Source organism: Phaenicophaeus curvirostris, chromosome 3, assembly GCF_032191515.1.
Source record: "Phaenicophaeus curvirostris isolate KB17595 chromosome 3, BPBGC_Pcur_1.0, whole genome shotgun sequence".
NCBI lineage: Eukaryota > Metazoa > Chordata > Aves > Cuculiformes > Cuculidae > Phaenicophaeus > Phaenicophaeus curvirostris.
In genome coordinates, this window is record NC_091394.1 from 13,401,662 (window position 1) to 13,423,998 (window position 22,337).

The 22,337-nt window shown below is 38.5% G+C and overlaps 1 protein-coding gene across 11 annotated transcripts in view; it reads right to left on the minus strand.

Moving 5' to 3' along the window:
• Positions 1-22,337, minus strand: part of FHOD3 (formin homology 2 domain containing 3) — a 388,584-nt gene that overhangs the window by 211,676 nt on the left and 154,571 nt on the right. For all 11 annotated transcript variants that reach the window (XM_069853399.1, XM_069853402.1, XM_069853398.1 and 8 more), the window contains exon 4: positions 3,525-3,592. In XM_069853399.1, the coding sequence (XP_069709500.1) occupies positions 3,525-3,592 (68 nt within the window). The remainder of the gene's footprint in view (positions 1-3,524; positions 3,593-22,337) is intronic.

The window sequence follows — 22,337 nt, forward strand, 5'->3', positions numbered from 1 at the left end:
TGTTTATAGGTTCTAAAACACGTTTGCTTTATATTCAGTTGTATCAGGGGTCTTGTTCAATATACTTTTTTAATATCATGTAAATTGTACAGCACTATTTACATATATTACAGTGCTTGTATCCATTTTTTTTGCTATTAGGATTGATATTGATATTTTAAGCAGCTGTATTTTTATCTGCCTTACAATATCACAATCAGGAAATGGAAGAATGTTTTTCCACTCTTATTCTAGGAGTGCCATATTCAGCTAGAATCTGCTCTGGATGTGTTTGGGAATTTTAGCACTTTGCACAAAATTCATGGATGTGTCATTAATGCAAGAACCAGGCAAAACAGAATTCTATCAGAAAATACATTCAAAGGGAGACAAATTGTTTTCCAATAGGTAATCAATTGTGTCTTTATAGCTTTTTTCAGTACTTCTAATGTCAAGTGCTTCACATACTTCTAATCTGAACATTATTTCCCTTATTCCACAAATTTGTTTGTCAAAAAGCACATTGGTAAACCTGAATAAGAATACTGCCGTATAGTCAAGCAAAAGATGATCAGTGTGGCTATCTTAACCCTTCAGAATGAATGATAGGAACTGAATGGCATTACTGTCAAAGAAAAATCTTCCACATAACCTTTTTAATTTTGCCAAAACCAGCCTAAAAGAAACTAAAGAGAAATTCCAAGTTTGTACTTGCCAAATGAATCTTTCATTTAAAAATTGAAACAAAGGCATTGCTTTTGCCAAACATGGCTAAGCTTCACTGAGTCCTTGTGTGAAAAAACAAGAGCTCTAACTATTTGAAATTCATATTTGATACAAACTTGGGCTTGTTCCTATTTAATTCAAATAAGAGACTGCACGTGACCTCGAAGCTCCAAATTAAAAATTATACTGACACAGAACTGTGCCAAATTAACTCAGCTAAGATGAAATTATTATATAAACATGGTGTTAAGAATTGTCTTGGTACTTAAAGACATGATGACGTCTCCATAACACTCTAAAATTTGTTAAAATTCAAATGAAGTCTGGTTTTGAAGTCAAGATTTTATTTCCAAAATATTGTACTCTTTTAGGAATGCAAAATACTAAATATAATCAGATACAAAATCAAACATATTTATGTTGAAAAATACACTTTTAAAAAACTTTTAACATAATGACAGATTTCTAATGTCATAGACTGCAAAATAAATTAGTCTATTTGGACAATAGTGTTCGGTCTATAAAACAGCCTTATAATATTAACTTGTATTTTTCTTCACTAAAAATTTGGAATAGTTTTTCTTCCTAAAACAGATATAAAAATCATCTTACAGTCTCTCTCATTGTTCATTATGAGCTAAACTAAAATCATGTTCAAAAGATATTCTTAGCAGCGCCAGTAACTATTGTTCAGGACAGTGAATTCAACAAGTAAGCTGGAGTTTATATCACACAGGGTTTCATTTTCCAGTTTGATGTGTACTAAATCAAATGCTTGAGCATATGACACGGATACTCTGCAGCTTGAGGAAGACTCCTCAATCATCCACTAAAAAGAACTTGTATTTTGAGAGTATATGAAGACTTTTTTGAAGGGTATGTTTGTTTGACAAACAGATACAGATCTACCAGAAGTAGCTACTTAACATGGAGACAGAAAATTCCCAAGTTCTTTTCTGCATCACATACATTAGGAAGCAGGGAAGTCAAATGTTTCAAAGAAAATTACGTTCTGAAACTGTCAGACAGGCTTCATTTAAAAAATAAATTCGTTATTCCTCAACCCAGTCAACTCCAATTAAATTTATCAGGATAAATACTTAAACAACATTTCCATGGAAACAGCTGATTATCTGGAAGATGGAGATCTTACTGGTGTGTTTACTGAAAGCACTGAGCTCTACGTGTTCAGAAATACTTACTAGACTTCAAATAACTTATATTGAAAAGAACATTTATGAATACCCAAACTTGGAAAAGTCATGATGGGAGGCATGGGATGTACTGGATGGGTGGGAAAAGAGGCTTAGCACTCAATGCTAAATACATGTGAGTGCCCAGATTAACCTGTGGAATACATAAATTCAGAGAAATACAAATGCTTCCCAGAAACAGTTGAGGCTAACAAAAGGAGATGAAACCAGAGAAGACTCTTGGAAACCTGCCTAATTTCCTCTGAGCACACAGTCCATCCACTTGGAAAACTCACAGGGAAACCCAACTTGCATCATTGCAACTCAAACAGTCTTTCCTGAGAATATCTTTGAAGAGACAATGGTTTCCCCACTCTGTGGCCAGGAGATTATCAGACTGCTTTGGAACTGAATCTCTTTCTTTGTCCAGTTTCAAAATTTCTGACACAGAACACATCTTCAGCTACCAGTATTTTCCATTAAATGGATCACCCTTAACCATCTAACTCTATTGTTTGGAAAATCCTCTGTCATTTTCTAAATTATGAATGCTTAAGTTTGAAACTTGCAAAAAGCATTGTGTGTTTTGGAAATTTGCAGTTCTTCAGTCTGTCAGAATTGTTAAACATTGTTATCCTTCTTAGAATAAATGTCTGTTTAAAAGAAAGCAAAAAGTGATAAACTAACAGCTTGAAACCCTTGCACCTACTTATTGTAGCTGAAAAACATTATAATTTTGTCATCCTTCACTTGGATCCATTAGTAAAGGAGGAGAACTGCTTTTCTTACAGATCTCACTTAAATTTACTGACAGAAATTGAATGTATTATTGTGAATTCCATTTTAGGATCACTTTTTCAGTATTCTCTAGTTCTCACTGGTATTTTGTTTTCACTATTCCTGACCTTTTTTCTCCATCAAGTTTCCTCCAGTCCTGCAACTTTCCCAAATCTATTTCCTTATACAGCAAAACCAATTTAAAATCCAAACTTTTGATCTGATTCATTTTTTTAGCATCCACGTCACTTGTCTATCATGTCAGCTACTTCCCCCTAGGACCCAAAATCCTGCTGACTTCAGGTCTCATTCATAATGAACACTCAAAATAGAAATTTCTTTAAATGAACTGATCAATTGCTAGCATCCCCCTCACAGCTTTATGAAGTATCTTTTCAGCTAATCAATAAATCCTTTCCTCTAATCTCAACCTAAACTCTATCACCTTCAGAGCTCTCCCACGACATCTTGGTTCCTCATCAGATCTGTCCCATGTTTCTCACATTCTTTTTCAGTTTTTCATGTGGCTTAAGCCTAGTCTATTTCTCTAACAAGCAGTCTAAGTTTCCACATAATATTCCCAATTTTCAGCTCTCATTTCCTGGCAGGTTCCAACCACTAAACTCTTCTGCTATTACACATTTGGTCCTGTCTTCTTACAGACAGAAGGAACAAAGGAAGACTTGCAGACCATAAAAAGAAAAGACCCTAAAGAGCAATTGGCTAATTGCAGACTACAAATGAAATCTTAAAATTATATTTTGCCAGAAACTGTAAGTTAAACCCTGCATTAAAAATGAAATTAAATTAATGTTTAAATTACAGGATGGACAGCCATTATTTGCTCACCTGAAATATTTGTTTCAAGGAGAAAAGTGCCCGTCTCAGCTCCCGTCCATTTGAGTTGTAAAGTTTTTCTGAAGAAAAAAAAGAAGAAAAGAGAAATAAAAATTACATGATGGCGAAAAAAAGTAGTACATATTTCAAAAAAATTGGAGTGGAAGAGCCATAGCAGTCGTTTCCCATTACGGAGACAGCTGTTTAAGCAAGCAGCTTTGATTTTTACATATATAAGACTTGTTCACTAAAAAAAGTGCAAGTAAAACCAGGGATTAATAGCCCATACCTTTAGATGGCATCTCCCAGGTAAATTCACAGTTGATTCAATAACATCAATGAGAAACAATGACCTAAGCAGTTTTTGAAACTGCCTAGAAATATTGGTCTTTCTGCATTAATATAAACTTTGTGTTTATTGAAAGTACCGCATTTGTCTCAATAGACTCAACTAAGAGCACTCTTTGCTTTTGTTATCAAAGCTAGAGCCACTGAATCCTATCCTTGACTGCCTTCCCTCTAGACATTCTTTTCTCATGTTCTCATCTTTCTATTGTTAAATCCTTTCTCCAATGGCAATGAACATTAATACCAGAAATAGTCGGACAGTCTGTTCTAAGCACAATTCAAAACAGTGTTTTATTCTCATGAAAACTGATCTTGATCTTTTTCTAAATGAAGCAAAAGCCTCCTTTTCATCATCCAATAATGAAGTACATAACTTCACTTATTCCTCTACTAATGCATATTCAAAAAATAACCTAAAGAAGACAAAACCAACTCTTCTGTCTTTCTGAACCCTGCCACAAGGTTTATGTCTATTGAAGAAGTCTTGGACTGTACGTCTCATGTTCATTATTGCGTATTTGGAAGTGATTTGTGACTACCCATGGATGGAGCAGAAGCTCTTCAAGTCTTCCTGGTATACTACGTTTGGAATATCTAATAGAGACTATATGCAACATATCTACAGTCCTAATGCAATCTGAGGACAATTACAAAGGAAAATGAAATCTTCGTGGTCACCTCCCACGGCACACTTTGCCTCACCCCTTAGATCATCATGCAAGAAACCTCTCTTCAATGAACAATGGCCAGCAGGCCATGAGACCAAAACTGGAATGCTCACTGAATGTGAATATCATTATAACAACATAAAATACCAACCCCCAAAGTTTATTTCTTACTTTTCTGGTCTATTTCTCTTTTAATTACTACTTTACACTACAAAATCAAATTAAATTTCATTTCCCTCTGTCAGGAAGTTACAAAAAGGACCAAGCATTTGAAGATTCAATGCATTTATAAATCAGTAATTATTTTTCACTTCAATTAAAGAAAGCAGGTTTTAATTTTAGAAAAACATTTCTTATTCCCAAGAATCATCTTCAACCAAAGGAAAAATGTGAAGCAAAACTTACACTTTCTTTGTACGCTTTGAAAGTAGTTTTGTTCATCCCTAATTGCCTCTGATTTCAAAGGCAGAATGTGTAGAATTGGCAAAACTATTGTTGTTATAAGTTGTCTCCATACTTGCACTGTTTATAGATTCCTGACAAAACGTTGGAGGAATGAATTTCACTTCAAGCCATAAACTTAGAGGCATACTTTAATTACTTTTGCTTAAAAATGCACTGGCATGTGAAACTACATTTCTTGGCAGGATAAGGAGTAGTTCTGTCAGGAAAGCTTAAAGAATAATAAAGGTCTTTTAAGACCTGGTCTGTCAACTTTACATGCCACATTACACAAAATATTCCTCTCTGAAAGATACCTCCATCTGGCATTTGTTATTACTAATTTCCCTCTATTCATAATTCACCAGCATTATTATGAGCAGAATCTCTCCAAACAAGGCAGTATATTATCATCTTAATTAAGAGAGGCACCACTTCTTAAAGTGCTGGCAACTTTGTACATAAATATCCATGTCCTAACAAATGCCATCTGTTGGTCTTGGTCTTAAACAGGAACAATCATCATCCTGGCCTCGGGTAAAGTCCTAATGAACCATTGTTATGATACCATAATATTGGTTGCTTTCATTGGTGCGTGCAGATTTTTAGTACGTCTCAGAGGAACAACGCCGAATATTTTTCTTCTTGGTTTTTTCACTGAGTATAACATCATCTTTGGCAATCAGCAAAAACAATGCTCTCCCTGCTTGCTTGTAGGAAAGAAGACTGAAATTATTAACTGAAGCTCAAGAAGTGCTCTATCGTTAGAGCTGAAGAATCAAAAACTACTGGAACTATCAAGTTGGGCGAGAGCAGTGGCAACAAGACAGCAGCATGTAGTACAAATGTTTGAGCTGATTTCACATCCCTTTTGAGGAATAACAGTCCAGGTAAGTCATGTCATTTCTGGCATCTATTACCAGGGCACAGCAATCTATACAGAAACAATGTACATCTGCAGATCCCTCCTCACGGGGAGCTAATCTTATTGAATTAGATTAGAAATACAAGTTCCTAACCTCTTCACTTGACATTCTTACACATGAGCAGTCTGCTGATGGTCTACGTAAGTATTGGCACCCACTTCGTATAGTGCTGTCAGCCATCAGAAACATTCATGGAGCATAACCCAAGGAGGGAAGTGAGATGGTCACTCCTCGGAGTCATGCAGCGTCAGAAGATGTTTTGCTTTAGAAAACTGCAGTCCAGAGCACATCTCACGCAGGGCAGGAAACCCAGCATAAGCCAAGGTACCATGTGGGTCACCTTTTAAAAGTATTTCTGTCTGCTGTTTTTCAAAAAACAAGAAATTCGCTTTGGTAAAACACATCTCCCATCTTTACTCAGGTCAGGTACAGGTTGGAGACATACTACACTCATACACTTCAAGTCTGGAGAAGATGAAACAGCTCAGGGAATTTGAGGTATTTGACTGCATCTACCTATTAATGACTGCATTTTTGACAGTCTTGATAAGCTATGCTATTATAGTTCCTTTTTACTGCTTTTCCTCAAGAAATAAAGAGCTGCATCTGCAGCTGTTAAGCATTTTAATTGCAAGGACCAAGATGACAGAAAATTCTCCTGCTGGTTCCTTCTGATGTTAACTTACACTAGAGGGCACTGCTTATTTTTATTTTTTATGACAGAAAAAGACACTCTGTCCCTCCATGGGCTTCCCACTGATTGAGCAATACTGTTTGGGATGTTGACTTGGTACTTCGTTAATCTTTTTAGGCCATTCTGAGAAACTAAAAAAAAAAATCTGCAATACCAACCTCAAATATTCAATATCAGAGTGAGTTCCTTTGAAACTATCTGAGAGAAAATCAGGTACTAGTATGGACTTGAGTTTTATTTACTGATCTGTAATAAGTAAGACTTGCATTTGTTAAATCATTGTTCACATCACAATGGGTAGGTGTATATCCTTGAAAGACAGAGAGATGCCCTTAGCTCACCACTTCTTTCTACAGGCAGAGAGTCAAAAATAAATGGGCTTGTGATACAGACAAACACATGTGAGAGGTAGCAGCTTAAAAGTGCTTATTTTCACGCAATGGCAGCATTTTAGTTGAGAGAAGGCTTCACACTAAAAGAAAACCATTAATTATTACTCTGGGCTTTTGTTTGCATTTACTTTTGTAAAAATTACTCTCCTAGAGAGAAACGGAAAACAACTCATGATTTGAAAAGGGATTTCTCTATGTGAATTTGGTACAAACATGGTGGTGGGTGGGGAATAGTTTGGTTTGCAAAGGTATCTTTTCAGAACATAAGAGAAGCTTTTAAAGATCTTTATTTTATCAGGCCACTGGTAGTTTTCAAAGTGGATTCTGTATTTTCAAAAAAGACCATCAGAGGCTCAAATTTCATTAGGTATTCAACTCTTTCTACAACATGGGAAAAGGGACTTTCTAAAGAACATAATAATTGGTCTTTATATTTTTAATGAAATTATTAACTTTTCTTCTGCTTTCTATGGAAAAACGAGTGTTTTCAATCCACAGTAATAAAAGAAAAAAACCAATTGGCTGAATATTGCTTGGTTCAGTCCCATGTGCTACACCTGACCTCTGACTGACAGGGTACCATCCTCCTCCCTTCCTCTTCCATCACACCCATTGAATTAGTCCCTGGGATATAGTAATTTATGTAGCATCAGCCTTTTGAGCTGTTGGCAAAGGCTTGTGAACATCTGGCTGAGCACAAATGGGAGTTGCTCTGCCTCACTTGCTCCTGCCTGAATGACCTCCACATCTCCCATCTATGCCTCTTTTCTTTAAACTATAATTTCAAGGCGAAGCTTCTTTCCTTAGAAAAACATAAAAGGGAGATTAGCTCCACATTTGATTACATTAGCAGGGTACCTTGTGCAGATCTAATTAGATGACATTTGAAACATTTCCTGCCATTCATTTCTAAAGTCCTTGCAGGAGACAGAAGTAGCAATATTCTCTGGCTTCCACTAGCCACTTATAAATTGGCTAGTACTTAGAAACTGAAACTTAATTGTCATCCCTGCAACAATGAATAAGACATTATTTAAAGTGCTCACTAGGAAGAAGTATTAGTGATAGAAGCAATAGGAATAGTCTTTTATAATTTAAATGAACTGCTTAGGTTTCTACCAGCACTGATGGGGGGAAAAATTAAAAACCAAAGAAAAATGTTTATAGCAATAAAATAACCCTCTTTGTGTGAATGCCAAGAACCACCCTTACAAATGTATTAGTATACTATCCCAATTTTAAATGGATGTTATTCTATCTGAATAAATTTACACAATTAAAAATCTAGGTAAAAATGTGAGCAGCACAGCAAGAAGTCAGGCATACAGGTCCAATTTAGTGAACAGGCTTCAGGAAGCAGCATGGTAGACTTCACTAGGTTATTCAAGTAGGCCCACGGGTACATATAGTGCTGCAGATCTATAAAACAACTGTATATAAAACTAATTATTGCAGCGTGCCAGTCTTTCAGTGTATGTCAAACAAATTAAAGCAGCCCTCTAAGAAAAGACCTGGTCCTGTGCCAAGAATAGGCTCTCTTTTTAGTTTTGCTTTTGTCCACAAAAGCTTGTCATAAATGTGTTGGCCAGACAAGGCACTCTCCTTTTTATTCCTGGACCCCCTAGAGAATACACAGAGAAGGGATTCATTCATAGGCATGTTGCCCACAATTGCATTAACACAATTGCCGCTTCTGCTGAGATTAATGCATTTTGCATATTACAAATGTTTGGGTTTTTTTTTCTCCTAATCTGATCTTATTTTCTCTCTATAAATAGTTTGTTATGCATTAATTAGTGCAAAACGTCACATGTGAACCCAAGCCATATATTCTCCCACTGATCCAGGGATAAATGATTAGTACTTAGCAAGGAACAGTAGTTTTCCCACAACAAAGGACCCGAGGCCAAGCAAGTGGATGTGCATATATTTCGGGATGCCTGGCTGCGCAATGCCAACCCCTTGTCACCGTCAGCGCCGGCTGCTTTGGAGGAATCTGCAGGCTGCCTCCAAGGAATGCTGCCCTGGCTCCCTGTTAGAGCAAAACCTCCCTCCCCTCCTTTTCATTCAAGACATACAGCAGCTGCTTAGCTAATTATCTGGGACAGTGGGTTCCCTCAGTGAGCAGGGTCCTTTGCCCCTGCTGGGAGGGGGGATCCTTTGTGGGGAGAGGATCCTATTACTCCTGCATATGAGAAGAGCTCCTCTTCAAGCCTTCATCCTTATTCCTTTTCTCTGTAAAGGGCCTGCAGGTGGGAAGTGGGAGGAAGGAAAGCCACAAAATAGCCTTGGACATCTTTTTCTATCCCATACCCTGAAGCAATGCTGGCAGAGGCTTAAAGCAGAAGGTGCAAAGAACCATCTGCAAACCCCAGGGAACCTGTGGGTTTTGACAGGCAAGCAGGAAGAACTCCATGGTGGGATCTCCACTGGGAATAAAAAATAGCCGATACAGCCACCACTTCACAGCAATTCTGTACACTCGCACATAAGCATTTTTTTTGCCTCTTCAAGGGCAGAATTCTGTTTTCCTGCAAGAAGCAGCAATCCCCTGGATTTCCAGGAAGAACACGCAGGGTAGAAACCCACTTTAGGAAGAAGGATTGGAGCTAACCCTTTTTGAACATTTCTCTGAAGCACCAGATGTCCTAACTTCTATCACAAGGGAATTAACATAAAACTGTCAGCACAAGAACGATTATGTATTTAAATTCAGTGAAAAATGTATCCAATCCTTCAGGTGCAAGCATACTCCCCACAAGGCACACTACAATTCCTGCTTCTTTATTCCCAAGAGATGTGAAATGAGATTTAGTAATTTGTGAGAAAAGGAGCAATAATAAGAAAAGTCCCAAGGATTGAGAATAACAATGACCCTGAGTACAAGGAATCAGAGACATGCAATGAGAAACAGTGCAAAGAGAAGAGCAGAGGGGAGTCAGTAAGAGGGATAATAGACAGCAGGAGAGGTGAAGGTCTGGAGTGCTACTAATAAGAAAACAATAATGCTTAAATAAAGCAGTAATGCTTAAATAATCACCTATAGAGAACTAAACCTAACAGTTAGGAAGCATGGAAAGACTGAGTGAGAAACTAAATACTTCGTGTAAAACAGAGAGAGAGAAATCATCCTTTTAGAGTAGGTTCTTTTCTTTCTGAACAGATATTTTCTGAAGGTCCCAGAGGCTTTCCCACCCTTGGTTCCAGGTTTCAGTCATTGCTTGAGATTTGTTACCAACATACAGATAAACTACAGCAACATCTAAGTAATTCCCTGCTCACTGCAGGGGGGGGTGGACTAAATGACCTTTAAAGGTCACTTCCAACCCAAACTATTCCATGATAATTCAGTGAGATTTAAAAGGAGATTTTAACATGCATAGCTGGGACTTTCCAGTCTTCATCATACTCCAGTCTTGGAGCCTGACAGGTCTAAACTGATCTCTAGACCATTTCTACCAAACTTCTGTTTATTCTTCTTGGCTTCAGGGTAACCATGTGTTATGAATAAACCATTAGCCACAGTTTCCCCTTCACAAAACACTAAATTACTACCTCTTAGCTCCCATATACCCATCCACATGCAAGTGGAACTAAGATGAACATTTGTCACATTATCTGTACACACTACAGAAAACAAATACCAGTGATTTATGCTAAAGGCAGATGGCGAGTTTTTATATAGTTAAGGGAAAAAGGAATCCTTAGTTTTCATCTGCTGGATCACAGGTATTGCAGTTGTGGAGGCTGGTATTCTCTGTATGTTGCATTGCATTATGCTAAGATCTTGAAAACTGAAGAGGTCAAAACAGCCTTTCACTATTTCCATGTCTAACTGACTTAGTGTATTAAAGCTCTGCTTCCTCATAAGCAGGTGAAAAAAGGACACATAAGCTGATGAGGAGGTGAGAGCAGGGTGAAGTTGGCTGGCAGAAAGGGCCAGATTTTTTCCCCTGAGTTCTATGCTTCTGTGTTCGCTACTGTTTTCCCAACTCTATATGACTGAAACCTGTCACAGTTGTCTTCTACTGCTCTTGTGGAAAAAATAAAGGACAGAAATAATAAAAAAGCCCAACAGCAGGAGAGCACAACAGCAGATTTTACTTATATTGTTAAGTAAAAATTAGAATGGGTCAACAAACACTGCAGAGAAAGTAGCAGCAACAACTCCAAGACACTTGAATGGCTCAAGCATTTTAATGATTAGAAAAAAAACCCAAAGGCTTTATAAATTAATTGTCTTTGGAGATATAACGAAAATGCAGGGGGTGTTATTGCAAAATGATCTTCTTTAGCACTGGCTTTTGTGGTCAGGCTGGAGGTGGAGAAATTATTGCCAGACCAATGCCACAAAAAGCATTTGCTGCCCTCTGTGAGCTGAAAACTATGAGCAAACCAGAACAGTAAGGCATCTTTGAATCCACTTATCACTTGAATATCACCATAGCTCTTCTTTCCATTTCCAAATTACTTCATTCACATGTATCTGAAATCTGGTTCTGTAACCCAGAATGAAGAATTCCCCTGTACATTTACTGATAACTTTGGACACTTGGGGAAAGTCTGATGTTGCAAACAAAAGAAGTAAAGTAAGCAAACTGTGTAAGCCTATGGACATAATGTAGAACAAACTGCTGAAGCAGTTAGGTCTTCTTTCCTTTCTTAAAATAAAAAGGAATACTAGACAGATATATTCACAAGTTACAGCCTTGCCAACATATTAACAAAATAAAGATCCTCTGCCTCTTCAGCCTATTCATTCCAGCTATGGAACAGTTACCGTAGCGTACTTCCCTGAAATGATTTATTTATGCAGGACCTTTCCACTTGAATGCAAAAGGCTCTAATATGCTCTTTAGTTCTTAAGTGCAAGAAACAGCACTTTGGGTTGATAACTTCAAAGGAGGGCACTTCTTCATGTCCAAAAAATGCTGTGACTTCTCTTCTGTAAAAGTCAAAGGGTTACAGGAAGGAAAAGGCTGCGTGGCAAGGTCAAATATTACAGCACCATATTACAGCAAGTGGTGATGGAAAAGACTTAAGAGGTCATCTTGTTCATCCCACTACTAATGCAAAATTGTTCCCTAGAGAGTAATACAGTAGGAAAGTAGTTGTTATACTAAAACATAGGTTACATAATTCAAGAGACTGGGGCCAGGGAAAATTGCTAGAAAAGAAAATAATATAGAAGAACTTACTGCTTTCTTTAGAGATTACTGTAACCAATCTGAGGCTAAAAAATAACAATAAAAATTGTATGTTGAGGCCAATCTTTAATGTTTGTTTCAGTTTATAACTAGGTCTCCAAACTGCTGACCTGTGTGCTTGTGCTTGAACAAGCACATCATTGCTTCTTGGATTACAAGTACTTAATAACAACATGCTGGTCATAATTTGAGTTTTCTGGTTTTATTCTATTTTAAACACAGTGCCAACACGCTGCCCTACATGTTCAATCAGTATTAGTAAACAAAGAGTAACAAGCGAATTACAGCAACCTATCACTAAAAAAAAGTCAAAATATTTAGGCGCACACACGCTCTCCCTAGAATTATGGATGCCTTATCTGTGCTGACAGCTTGGCAAGAGGCAAAACATCTGCATGCAAAGACATCACCAGTTTGTGCCAAGAACGTGAATGAGCTCCTGAGCTTCAAGTTCAGACCGAGTTGAACTGTTGTGTAAGACATGCCAAAATATGTCAGAAGTTGTCTCCAAGACTAGGTTGTTTCAGTAAACCCAGTCCATCCTCAGGAAGTCCAGCAGGATTTACAAGCCTTTGGACCTCAGAGGATGCAGCCTCCTAATTAAATACATGTGTTCAATCCCATTAGATGTTGTCTGAAAATTTAGACAGCAAGTATGGACCACTCATTTGATAGCAAGACAACAGGCAAAAGAGCATCAGCAGGAGCTGATAGTGAAAACCTGATAAAGTTGCTTCTCCTTAGGCTACTGCTAGCAATTGCAGGGGTGTGTGCATCTTTAAATACCTGAGCCTGCATTGCCTACATGCATGTGAGACTTTCCAATCTTACTGGAGGGAAGAGGTTCCAACTCAGTGTTGAAGTTTTTTACCGTTTGGAGTGGACAAGACCACAAAATCCATTCACCATAAAATCCTCACATTCAAAAACCAGTAAATGCACCTGTGATTGAGATGTATAATACACATTAAGGATTAGCATTTATTTGTGCTTCAGCATCACCTGGAAGCAGTAGCCACACAGTCATGAAGAGCTCTTCTGGAAAGCTTTGGGGGGTGGAGGGGTGGGGGATGGAGGGAGAGGGGGATTTGACTCCACTGGAGCTTCATCTATACGATTTTTTCCCCAAAATTAATTAAAAACCAGAATAAGCAAAGAATATCAGTGGAAATACCATAGTACCTCTAGGATATTTTTTCAACATTTCACAACATTTACTGATGATAATATTGATTTCTAAACCACTTTAAAAAAAAAATCCACTTTTTAAAACCACTATTTTTTTTTTTTTAATTTTCAGACCTCTTCAGTCTGAAAACTATTGTAAAGTCTCCATGTAACAGACTTCCTTACATTAAACAACTTTACTTGTACCTCATTTTTCCTAAACCTCTGATAGTCCTTCCTGTTCTTCTGTACATCTTCTAATTAATTCACATTTTTAAATGCCAAGCCCAGATACAGAGACTCACCTGGGGCTTTACTGATTTTTGAGAGGAGAAAGAGCATTTCAACTGACAAAGACTTGGTTTTGCTTTAGTATTACCGAGTCACATGGCAAAGAACAGTTCCTTAAATAATAGTCTCATAGTTCCCAGCAGACATGATCTCAGTCAAAAACATTAGGCTAGTTAACCATCTTTGTTCAAATAACTTGATCTGTCTTTTTCCATGTGTCTTGATGTGTTCTAGGGTTCTTGAAGGATGGTTCTTTAGGATGATTCAAGGATATAGTTAAATTAAGAGAAATTAAGTTAACAGAGACTGATTTGCAACAGAGGGAATGAAGAAAAATCAGACATGCAGAAGGACAGAGTGCAGTACTAATACTTTTAGCAGATGTCAAAGTAATTTAAGTTCAGCAAGTTTTCCACCATTCTGAACTTGCTAGGACACACGAAAAATGCACCATTTTGGCAACTGAAAGGAAAAGAAAACCCCAGGAATAAACTGGAACAACCCCACTCAGATCTCAAGCTACATCCACGCCAATGCATGAATCTCATCTGAAGTGGACGCCAGGTCAAGCATGTGGCCAGTCCTCATGCAGCAGCCTGGGGAGGCTTGGAGGTCCTCACTATATGCTGGACTAATCACCTCCCAGCATTTCTACCGCTGCTGCACCACGTGCCTCACAATCTCCTGGGTCACACTGGCTTGTGCTGGGTGCAGGTGGCTGGCACATCACCGCTGCATCTGCCATGACATGACTTACAGCAAGAGGGACGTGAACAAGGCACCTGAAGAATGCAATAGAGGCACCATGATAAGCTTAACACACTAGGAAAGGAGGTAAAATCCTGGGGGAGACAAGATTTACATGATGCATCAACAGCCCTGCAAGAGAGCACTGCAGGTGCTGTCCTTTACTCCTGTGCAAATTATTTTTCCTTCACCTGCTATTTTTATTACTACTGAGATTGTTGTGAATATAAAGGCTTCTCCAGCAGTAGGGACATACCTTTATACTCTCTTAAGGACCTGTACATCAGACTGAAAAGATTTAACACTGGAAGTACTTGCATACTTCACATCTTTATAAAAACGAGATAAAAGCAGGGTGCTGCACCAATTTCCAAGTACTGTGATTAGGCTGAAGGGAGGTGTCCAAAGACATACATATTAACATCAGAAAACTACTGATGAAACACCATGTTCACCAAGGAGAAGGTCCACTTTAGAATTTTTTTCTGCATTTTCACAAGTGAAAAATATCCCAGATTTTCCAGGAACAAGATGTGTGATACTGGTAGGGTCCACAAAAGTATGGTTGGATAGAACAGCAAAAGAGAATACAAAGCAAGCATTTGAGCAATCAGTTCACCTCCATTAACAAATGCAACAAATAAAAACCTCTATGCTAAATGCTTCTCTCAATTGCATTTCAAAACCAATGAGTTTGCTTAAGTGTCACACAGGTCCTACATAGCAGCATGAGAGACACTTATACACCGAACCAGCCACTGCCTTGGCAAATTTTCCCCTCTAAAACAAAAGCAACCGATGCCACCACAAACAATTGTGTGCTACCCATTGGGGCACCAACTCTTCACTTCTCTCACCCTCTGCAGAGATGCAGGAGAGACAGATGCTAGAACACTTGTAGCCTCACTTAAACTGATTTCCCACTTAAGTTTTCCTCCAAAATCCCCTACATTAATAATTTTTCTAACAAATATAATTTGAATGAAGTCACTCAAGCTATTGGTTCCCTTTTCACATGGCTTGGTCCTGTGCTGGTTCAAGGCAAGTTTGCAATGGGCATGAAATACTGTGTTTGCAGCTTAACAGCTGAACAACCCAAACAATTCTTAGTACCAGCAAACCTCTACATCTGTGTTTGTTAAAAAACAGTAACAATCAAAAAAAAGCAGCTATTTCTGAAGCACATAAGAAGAGGTTTCCTTTTACCCTCCCCAGAGGAAAGACTATCCTCCCAGCGCTCTACTTACCACCTACCATCCATTTATATTTTCAAACATTCCTGAAGTGCAATTTCTGTTTACCATACTGTGCGGCACTTGGCCTGAACTTGTTTAACACATGTTCGCGTTATTTATCCAAACTCATTCATCACGGTTTTAAGACATCTGACAGCCTATGGAGGTTTTCCAATATCAGGCCTCTCAATTAATTCAACTGCTGATTATTTCCACCTCTAAATAATTTGATCAAAGCCACACAAAAGCATTCAGCTATACTAAATTTTTCCCTGTTCATTATTAATTCAGTCACTGGCCCTGAAAAGCTCTAGCACTACTTACATAATTAATCAGGAGAATATCAACTATATACACATACACAATAACATATATGCACACATAATATATACAGACATTAGTAACATATAATATTATATATGTTTATATATACATATATGTTACACGTATTAGTTACACAGATTATACACATATAAATGCAACATGGCTTTTTTTAGGAGGATCCATGTACTGGGAAAGTCTTCAGTGACATGTGGATGGGAAATTGTAATTTGTAATATAAGTGCAGCCAGTTGTTATGCAGGGTGTTTCTATGTAAGGTCCTTCCACATTGGTGTCTGCCTTTCCCTCATGTTTATGAAGAAGTAGAAGAGCATAGTGACCCATGAGGCCAGGGCTCTGGTCCTTCTACTCTGCTAACCTAATCTAGGGTTATATCAGTTTGCCAAAAAGTACTATGCCAGTTCAGCTGAAAGCTACAATTATATCTTCAGAAATGCTAGATTTTGTGTTCCTGCTCTTTCCTTTTTACTGTCCTTCTCAGCTACAGTTACCATCATTTCCATTGTCCAAAAGTTAAAGACTAGAAATGTGATGATTAGGGCTGGCTCTAAAGCCTGTCAAGAAAAAGATAGGCAAGTGTTGATACTGAAGCTAAAGTTACCCATACACCAGCATGTTGCTCAGTCTTTTACAACGTGCTGCATCAAGTGATTCAACTGATCTTGTATTACACACGTACGATGACATACACTCTTCTCTACCTCTTCTATCTGCTGATAAATATTTTTTCTTGGGAGGCACCTCCATGGAAACACCAATGGACCATGAAGCAAAAGCCAGTCTCCCATTTGTAGTTCCTCTGCTAAAACATGACTAATTTCCAGTTCCCTGCTGTAGGCTAAAAGCTTTTACAGATATGGGCAGCAGCGTATTATCTTTACTGCAGCAGCCTGGAGAAGAGAAGGCTCCAAGAAGACCTTCCAGTACCGGAAATGGGTGTACAAGAAACTTGGGGAGGGACTTTTTACAAAGGTTTGTAGTTATAGGACTAGGAGGAATGGCTATAAATTGGAGTAGATTTAGACTAGACACAAGGAGGAATTTCTTCACAATGACGGTGGTGAGGCACTGGCACAGGTTGCCCAGGGAAGCTGTGGCTGCCCCATCCCTGGAAGTGTTCAAAGTCAGGTTGGATGGGGCCTTGGGCAGCCTGGTCTAGCAGCTGGTGTCCCTGCCCATCACAGGGGGGTCGGAATTAGATAATCTTTAAGGTCCCTTCCAACCCAAACAATTCTATGATTCTATGAAAAGGTCTTGTGGTAAGAGGTCATATCAAAAAAATTAACCGCTCTGTCAGCTGGCTGAATACTCAGATTTCCTTATCTGCATCCCTAAGCAACTAGCGAACACTCCTCAAGGAGATGAAGAAGTGGAAATTGTCACCCTGATTGATCCCTGCTGGTCAGGCCTTCCAAATTCCATCCCCTCTCACAGAATGGACACTCCTGTCTTAGCTACAAAAGTAAATAGCTCCCTGCTAAATCTTAAGCTTGTGAAGCTACAGGTCCTGTGTCAGCCACAATGTTACACAATGTTAGCTACTTCTCATAATCATCTACCAGCACAACCATTCCTGAACAACAAAGCCAAGCCGGCAAAATACACACGGAGTAGTTGGCACCATGAACATCAGATAGTCACTCAGAGTTCACCCTTCACAAGTGCTCATGGATTCGTGTAGCCCTCACGAATTCACTGAGAAAATACCACAATAGATTTGACTTTTAAGTAAATGGATTTGTGACAATGGTATAAATGAAGGCACTGTTTCTTTTCTTTAGCTAACACATAATTTTAACGTTTCTTATCAGCTGAGCTAAAACAAATAAAAGAAATGGCCTCAAGTTGTGCCAAGGAGGTTTAGATTGAATATTAGGAAAAATTTATTTTCTGAAAGAGTGGTGAAACATTGGAACAGGATGCCCAGAGAAGTGGTGGAGTCACAATCCCTGGGAGTGTTTAAAAAATGTGTAGATGAGGCACTTTGTGACATGGTTTACAAGGCAGGGTGGTATTAGACTGACATTTGGATTTGATGATCTTAGAGGTCTTTTCCAACCTTAAGAATTCTATGATTCTAAGAGTATATTTTGTATCTAAATGAAAAAAAAAAATCAACTGGTTCTGGGGTCTTTATCCTTAAAGGTATTCAATGCCTGACTGGACAGCCTTGAACAACCTGCTCTGTCCATCTGCTTATGCTCAGAGCAGGGGAGTTGGATGAGACAATCTCCAGTGGTGACCTCCAACGTCAACAATTGTGTGAAGGCAATCAGAATTTCTTGTCCAGTTGACAGAACTGATGCATGCACATACTGCAGCACACATGCTACACACATTCAGCTACTTAATGTGAAATTTTTTAATTTCCAGCCATAGGAAAACAAGGTAACAAAAAATCCATAATTCACAACTTCACTTAGTACAAGCACCATGTGTAGTAAAAGTAAACATAGTTTGGAATCAGATCCTGCAACTGGGAACTATTCTGCTTTGTGTGATTAGTGAGCAGAAGTACCATATTCTCTTCTTATTTCTTTTCTCTTGCAGAAGGAAGATCTTTCATTGTGTTGTTTCCCTCCCCTCCCCCGACTTTTTTTTTTGCATACTTTGCATTGCTCATTAATCATACCAACCTAAATCTATAGCCACACAACTAGAAGCAAGTGACCATCTAGGATCAGCAAGAATATTAAAAGGACCAGATCCTCCCTTCAGGGTTCTTAATAGGCTTTCCAGATTCAAAAAAATGTAGTTCAAAATCTGCCACAGCTGCTATGAGAATTCAAGGTCCATTCACTGTTCCTAACAACCTCCCAGCTGTTTGCTGCATGATATGGTTGTCTTGTATGTTATTTTTTTCACCTTGAAGAACAACATTACGAGATACATTGTCAAATTTTCACTTCAGAACACAGGTTGGTTAGTGCAAATCTCAGAGTAAACAAACAAATCCCCATCCACCTCCACTCAGGTATCCTGTATGAACATATTTAAGACTGAATCCAAAAGGAATACTATGTAACTTTTTTCAAAAGAAAAGATTTAGTTTTGTACAGTTTTAAGTTTACACTGTGTTGATGTTACTTGGTGGCCAGAAACATACAAAGCAAATTATACAAGACTTTTCAGACTCTCGCAAGGACATAAAGGTCATGGGAGAGCGAGGCCCAGAGAGAAACAAGGGCAGTAAACTGAGTGAAAAAAAATCTGTTTCTCTGCCATCGACTGTATCTTTGCCATTGCCTTTCAGAATCTTAATCTTCCAAAGGATAGTATGAATCTGACTCCTTTACCTCCTTCTACTCCTTATTCTGTAATTATTTTTAAAGTCTATACAGAGCAACTGGAAAATAAGGATGATGACCAGGGATGAGGAGAGAAGGCAGCTCCAGCAAGAAAACAATAGGGTTTGTACATCTGATTATATTTTATTACATTCAGAAAACAGGAAAATATATTTTCTTAAAAGAAACACAGGACATTCCTACTACCGTCTACAGAACAAAACCCATGAAGAAATAACCAGTTGCTTAAGGCTGCCTCAGTGGCATTCCTGATCTGCAATCAGTACTAATCCTCCATACAGAAAGCAGATAGAGAAGAAGGGACAATATACCCTAAGAATAATTTTTTTTTAAAAAAAAAGAAAAAAACCAAGCTTTTTCTTTGGACTGAAGAACTAGAACTACTTCTTACTTTATGCTTCTTTTTTATGGATCTTGGCTAGGTTTTTTACGTAAATCAGTGCTCTACGACCTATTGCCATGTGTACCTATGAGGCAATCTCTCCAGTGTGCACAGAAAACTTCACTTGGTGCCGGATTTGGCAACTTGCTTCTTGTTGTGGCATTTTAATTCATGAGCATATAAATCCACGATGCAGAATCTCCTTGAACAGCCTGCTAGTTTTAAGATGTTAGTCTAGACCTATAAAGACCTAAATGTCTTGGGACCTGCTTATCCAGGAATCAAGCTTTTTTGGGAAGTTTTTCGATGAAACAAAAGTTATAATCAGGAAATGTCGTTCATTAAGTTGCAAACACTTTACTGAAAGTCTCTTGCAGCCAACAAACCAGCACAGGATCCCCCCAAGGAGATTTGCTTATATTCCCTGTAGCTGGGGACCCAGGGAGCAGAGGACCCAGGTCTTTCAGAAAATTGTGGGGCCAGACTATGGTGAGACAAACTGGAAGGGAACAAACTGTGGGACATAAAAGGCTCATAGCTTGTGGAGTCCAGCCTCTGCTGCAGGAATCCCAGAGAGCTCCATCTGGAACCAAAGTGCCAAGAAAACTATAAACATGCATTTCAGCTGCAAACGTAAGAAAGGAAAAAAATAATTAGTACTCAAAATGTCTTTACTTCAATATTATTTTTCTGCAGAGGTATTAGGATGGTATTTCCTGGGCAGTTTCCTAGTTCTGCCACAGAATTTTGGGTGTGTTTGTGAAATCTCTGTCACTCCTCACTCCCTGTAACTTCAGGGGTTTGCATGTCTGGAACAACTTTTATTTTTTCCGGTGTTTTATTAGCAGCTCCTTTCTGAGAAATGCCAGGTGGCATCATGCCCAGAACTGCTTGCCAGCTAATCTCAGAGGACTGGGCATTATGCTATTTGAATTAAAAGAGCTCAGCTCTAACCCTCTGATAACATTTAGGAATCAAACCAATAAAACGGAGAAACAAAAAGAATACAAAAAACTTCTGCATGCACACAGATGATAGCATTTACTGAAAATGTATAGTTATGGAGAAATTAAAAAAAAATAGCAGCTGTATTTCTCCAACATAAAAACAGAGTTCAAGTGAGAACAATCTGCTATGTTTCTATTACTATCTGAGAATGGCAAAAAGAATAAAAGGAATTTGCACATTTAACTACAAGTTAACGTCACAGGAATCCCTGCAACAGAGGGCTCAAACTTCAGGCAAGCTGTGCTACACCACTCACCCCACAGAGACAGAGAAGAAAGAGGGAGAAAAGAATTTGCATCTGAAGAGAGCACTGAAGTTTTCTCCTCAATCCCTTCATTCTGGCATTTTGAAACGTCCTTCCTAAAATAAAGAGGATGTTTAATTTATGAAAATCAGTAAAATCATAGCCAGTTTAAAAGTCTGTATAATCCTCTCTAATATTGTCCACATCAACAAAAAATCATGGGATGTACACATAGACGAGAAGGCAAGAACACAGACAAATGATTCTTGTTTTCTATCACAAGTTTTTAGGTTTTATAGGCTACAAATTCCCACGTACAACACAGCCCACAGGAGGGGTATGGGAAGGAAACACATGAGACTAATAAGGATGTGACTATTAGGAAATAAAACAATCCAAAAACATTTCCTATAACACAATTAAAGAAAAATATGGGAGGCAACTTTGGCTTACTCTGACTGCTGTCTTTATAAACCATATCTATGTTATTTACATCTTCTCCTCTATTCTTCCAGAGACAATGAGACAGTAAAGGGCAGCTATTTTTCCTACCACTTGCTCTTGCATGCTTTGGAAGGTCAGCTAGTATCCCTCTTGGAGTATTTCAAAGTTTAATTAACAGAGACACTGGCTAATCAAATTAAATAAATGAATAAAACATGCAGAGAAAATTGTCCATTTCCTGTGACATAACAATGTCCAGGCATCTTTTTCAGGAAAATCTACTGAAAAATAACACCTAAGAGGACAGTTGGCACATTTCTCTTACAAGCAAGGCATGCTATGCAGGGTGAGGCACTTCTAACTGTGGTCAGGACAACCCCCCTCCACATAGATAGATGGAAGCCTGTAAAAATCACTTGCTTGCTTAGCCTCATTTACAAAGTAAGGATGTTATTATTCAAGCATCATTCAAACAGAGGTGGACATTTCAGAGAGGACGTAATCTTGTGTGAGGCACTTGTCCTCTCCCTGCCTTCACCCTTTTAAACATCTCCAGGGGAGGTGACTCAACCACCTCCCTGGGCAGCCTCTGACAGTGCCCAATAACCCCTTCCATGAAAAATTTTTTCCTGATGTCAAGCCTGAACCTGCCCTGGCAGAGCCTGAGGCCATTTCCCCTTGTCCTGTCCCCTGTCCCTTTGGAGAAGAGCCCAGCTCCCTCCACTCCACAACCTCCTTTCAGGCAGCTGTAGAGACCAATAAGGTCTCCCCTCAGCCTCCTCTTCTCCAGGCTAAACAACCCCAGCTCTCTCAGCCACTCCTTGCTCCTTGTTAAGACAATTATCGGTGACACTTGTGCAAGGTAACTTCTCATAGCCCTTCAGTATGTTTTTATACTGATCTTTCAGCTGCTGTAGGACTGAATTAGTTACAGTGCTTACATTGCCGAAGATAATGAGATTTTAAAATATTTTTATATGT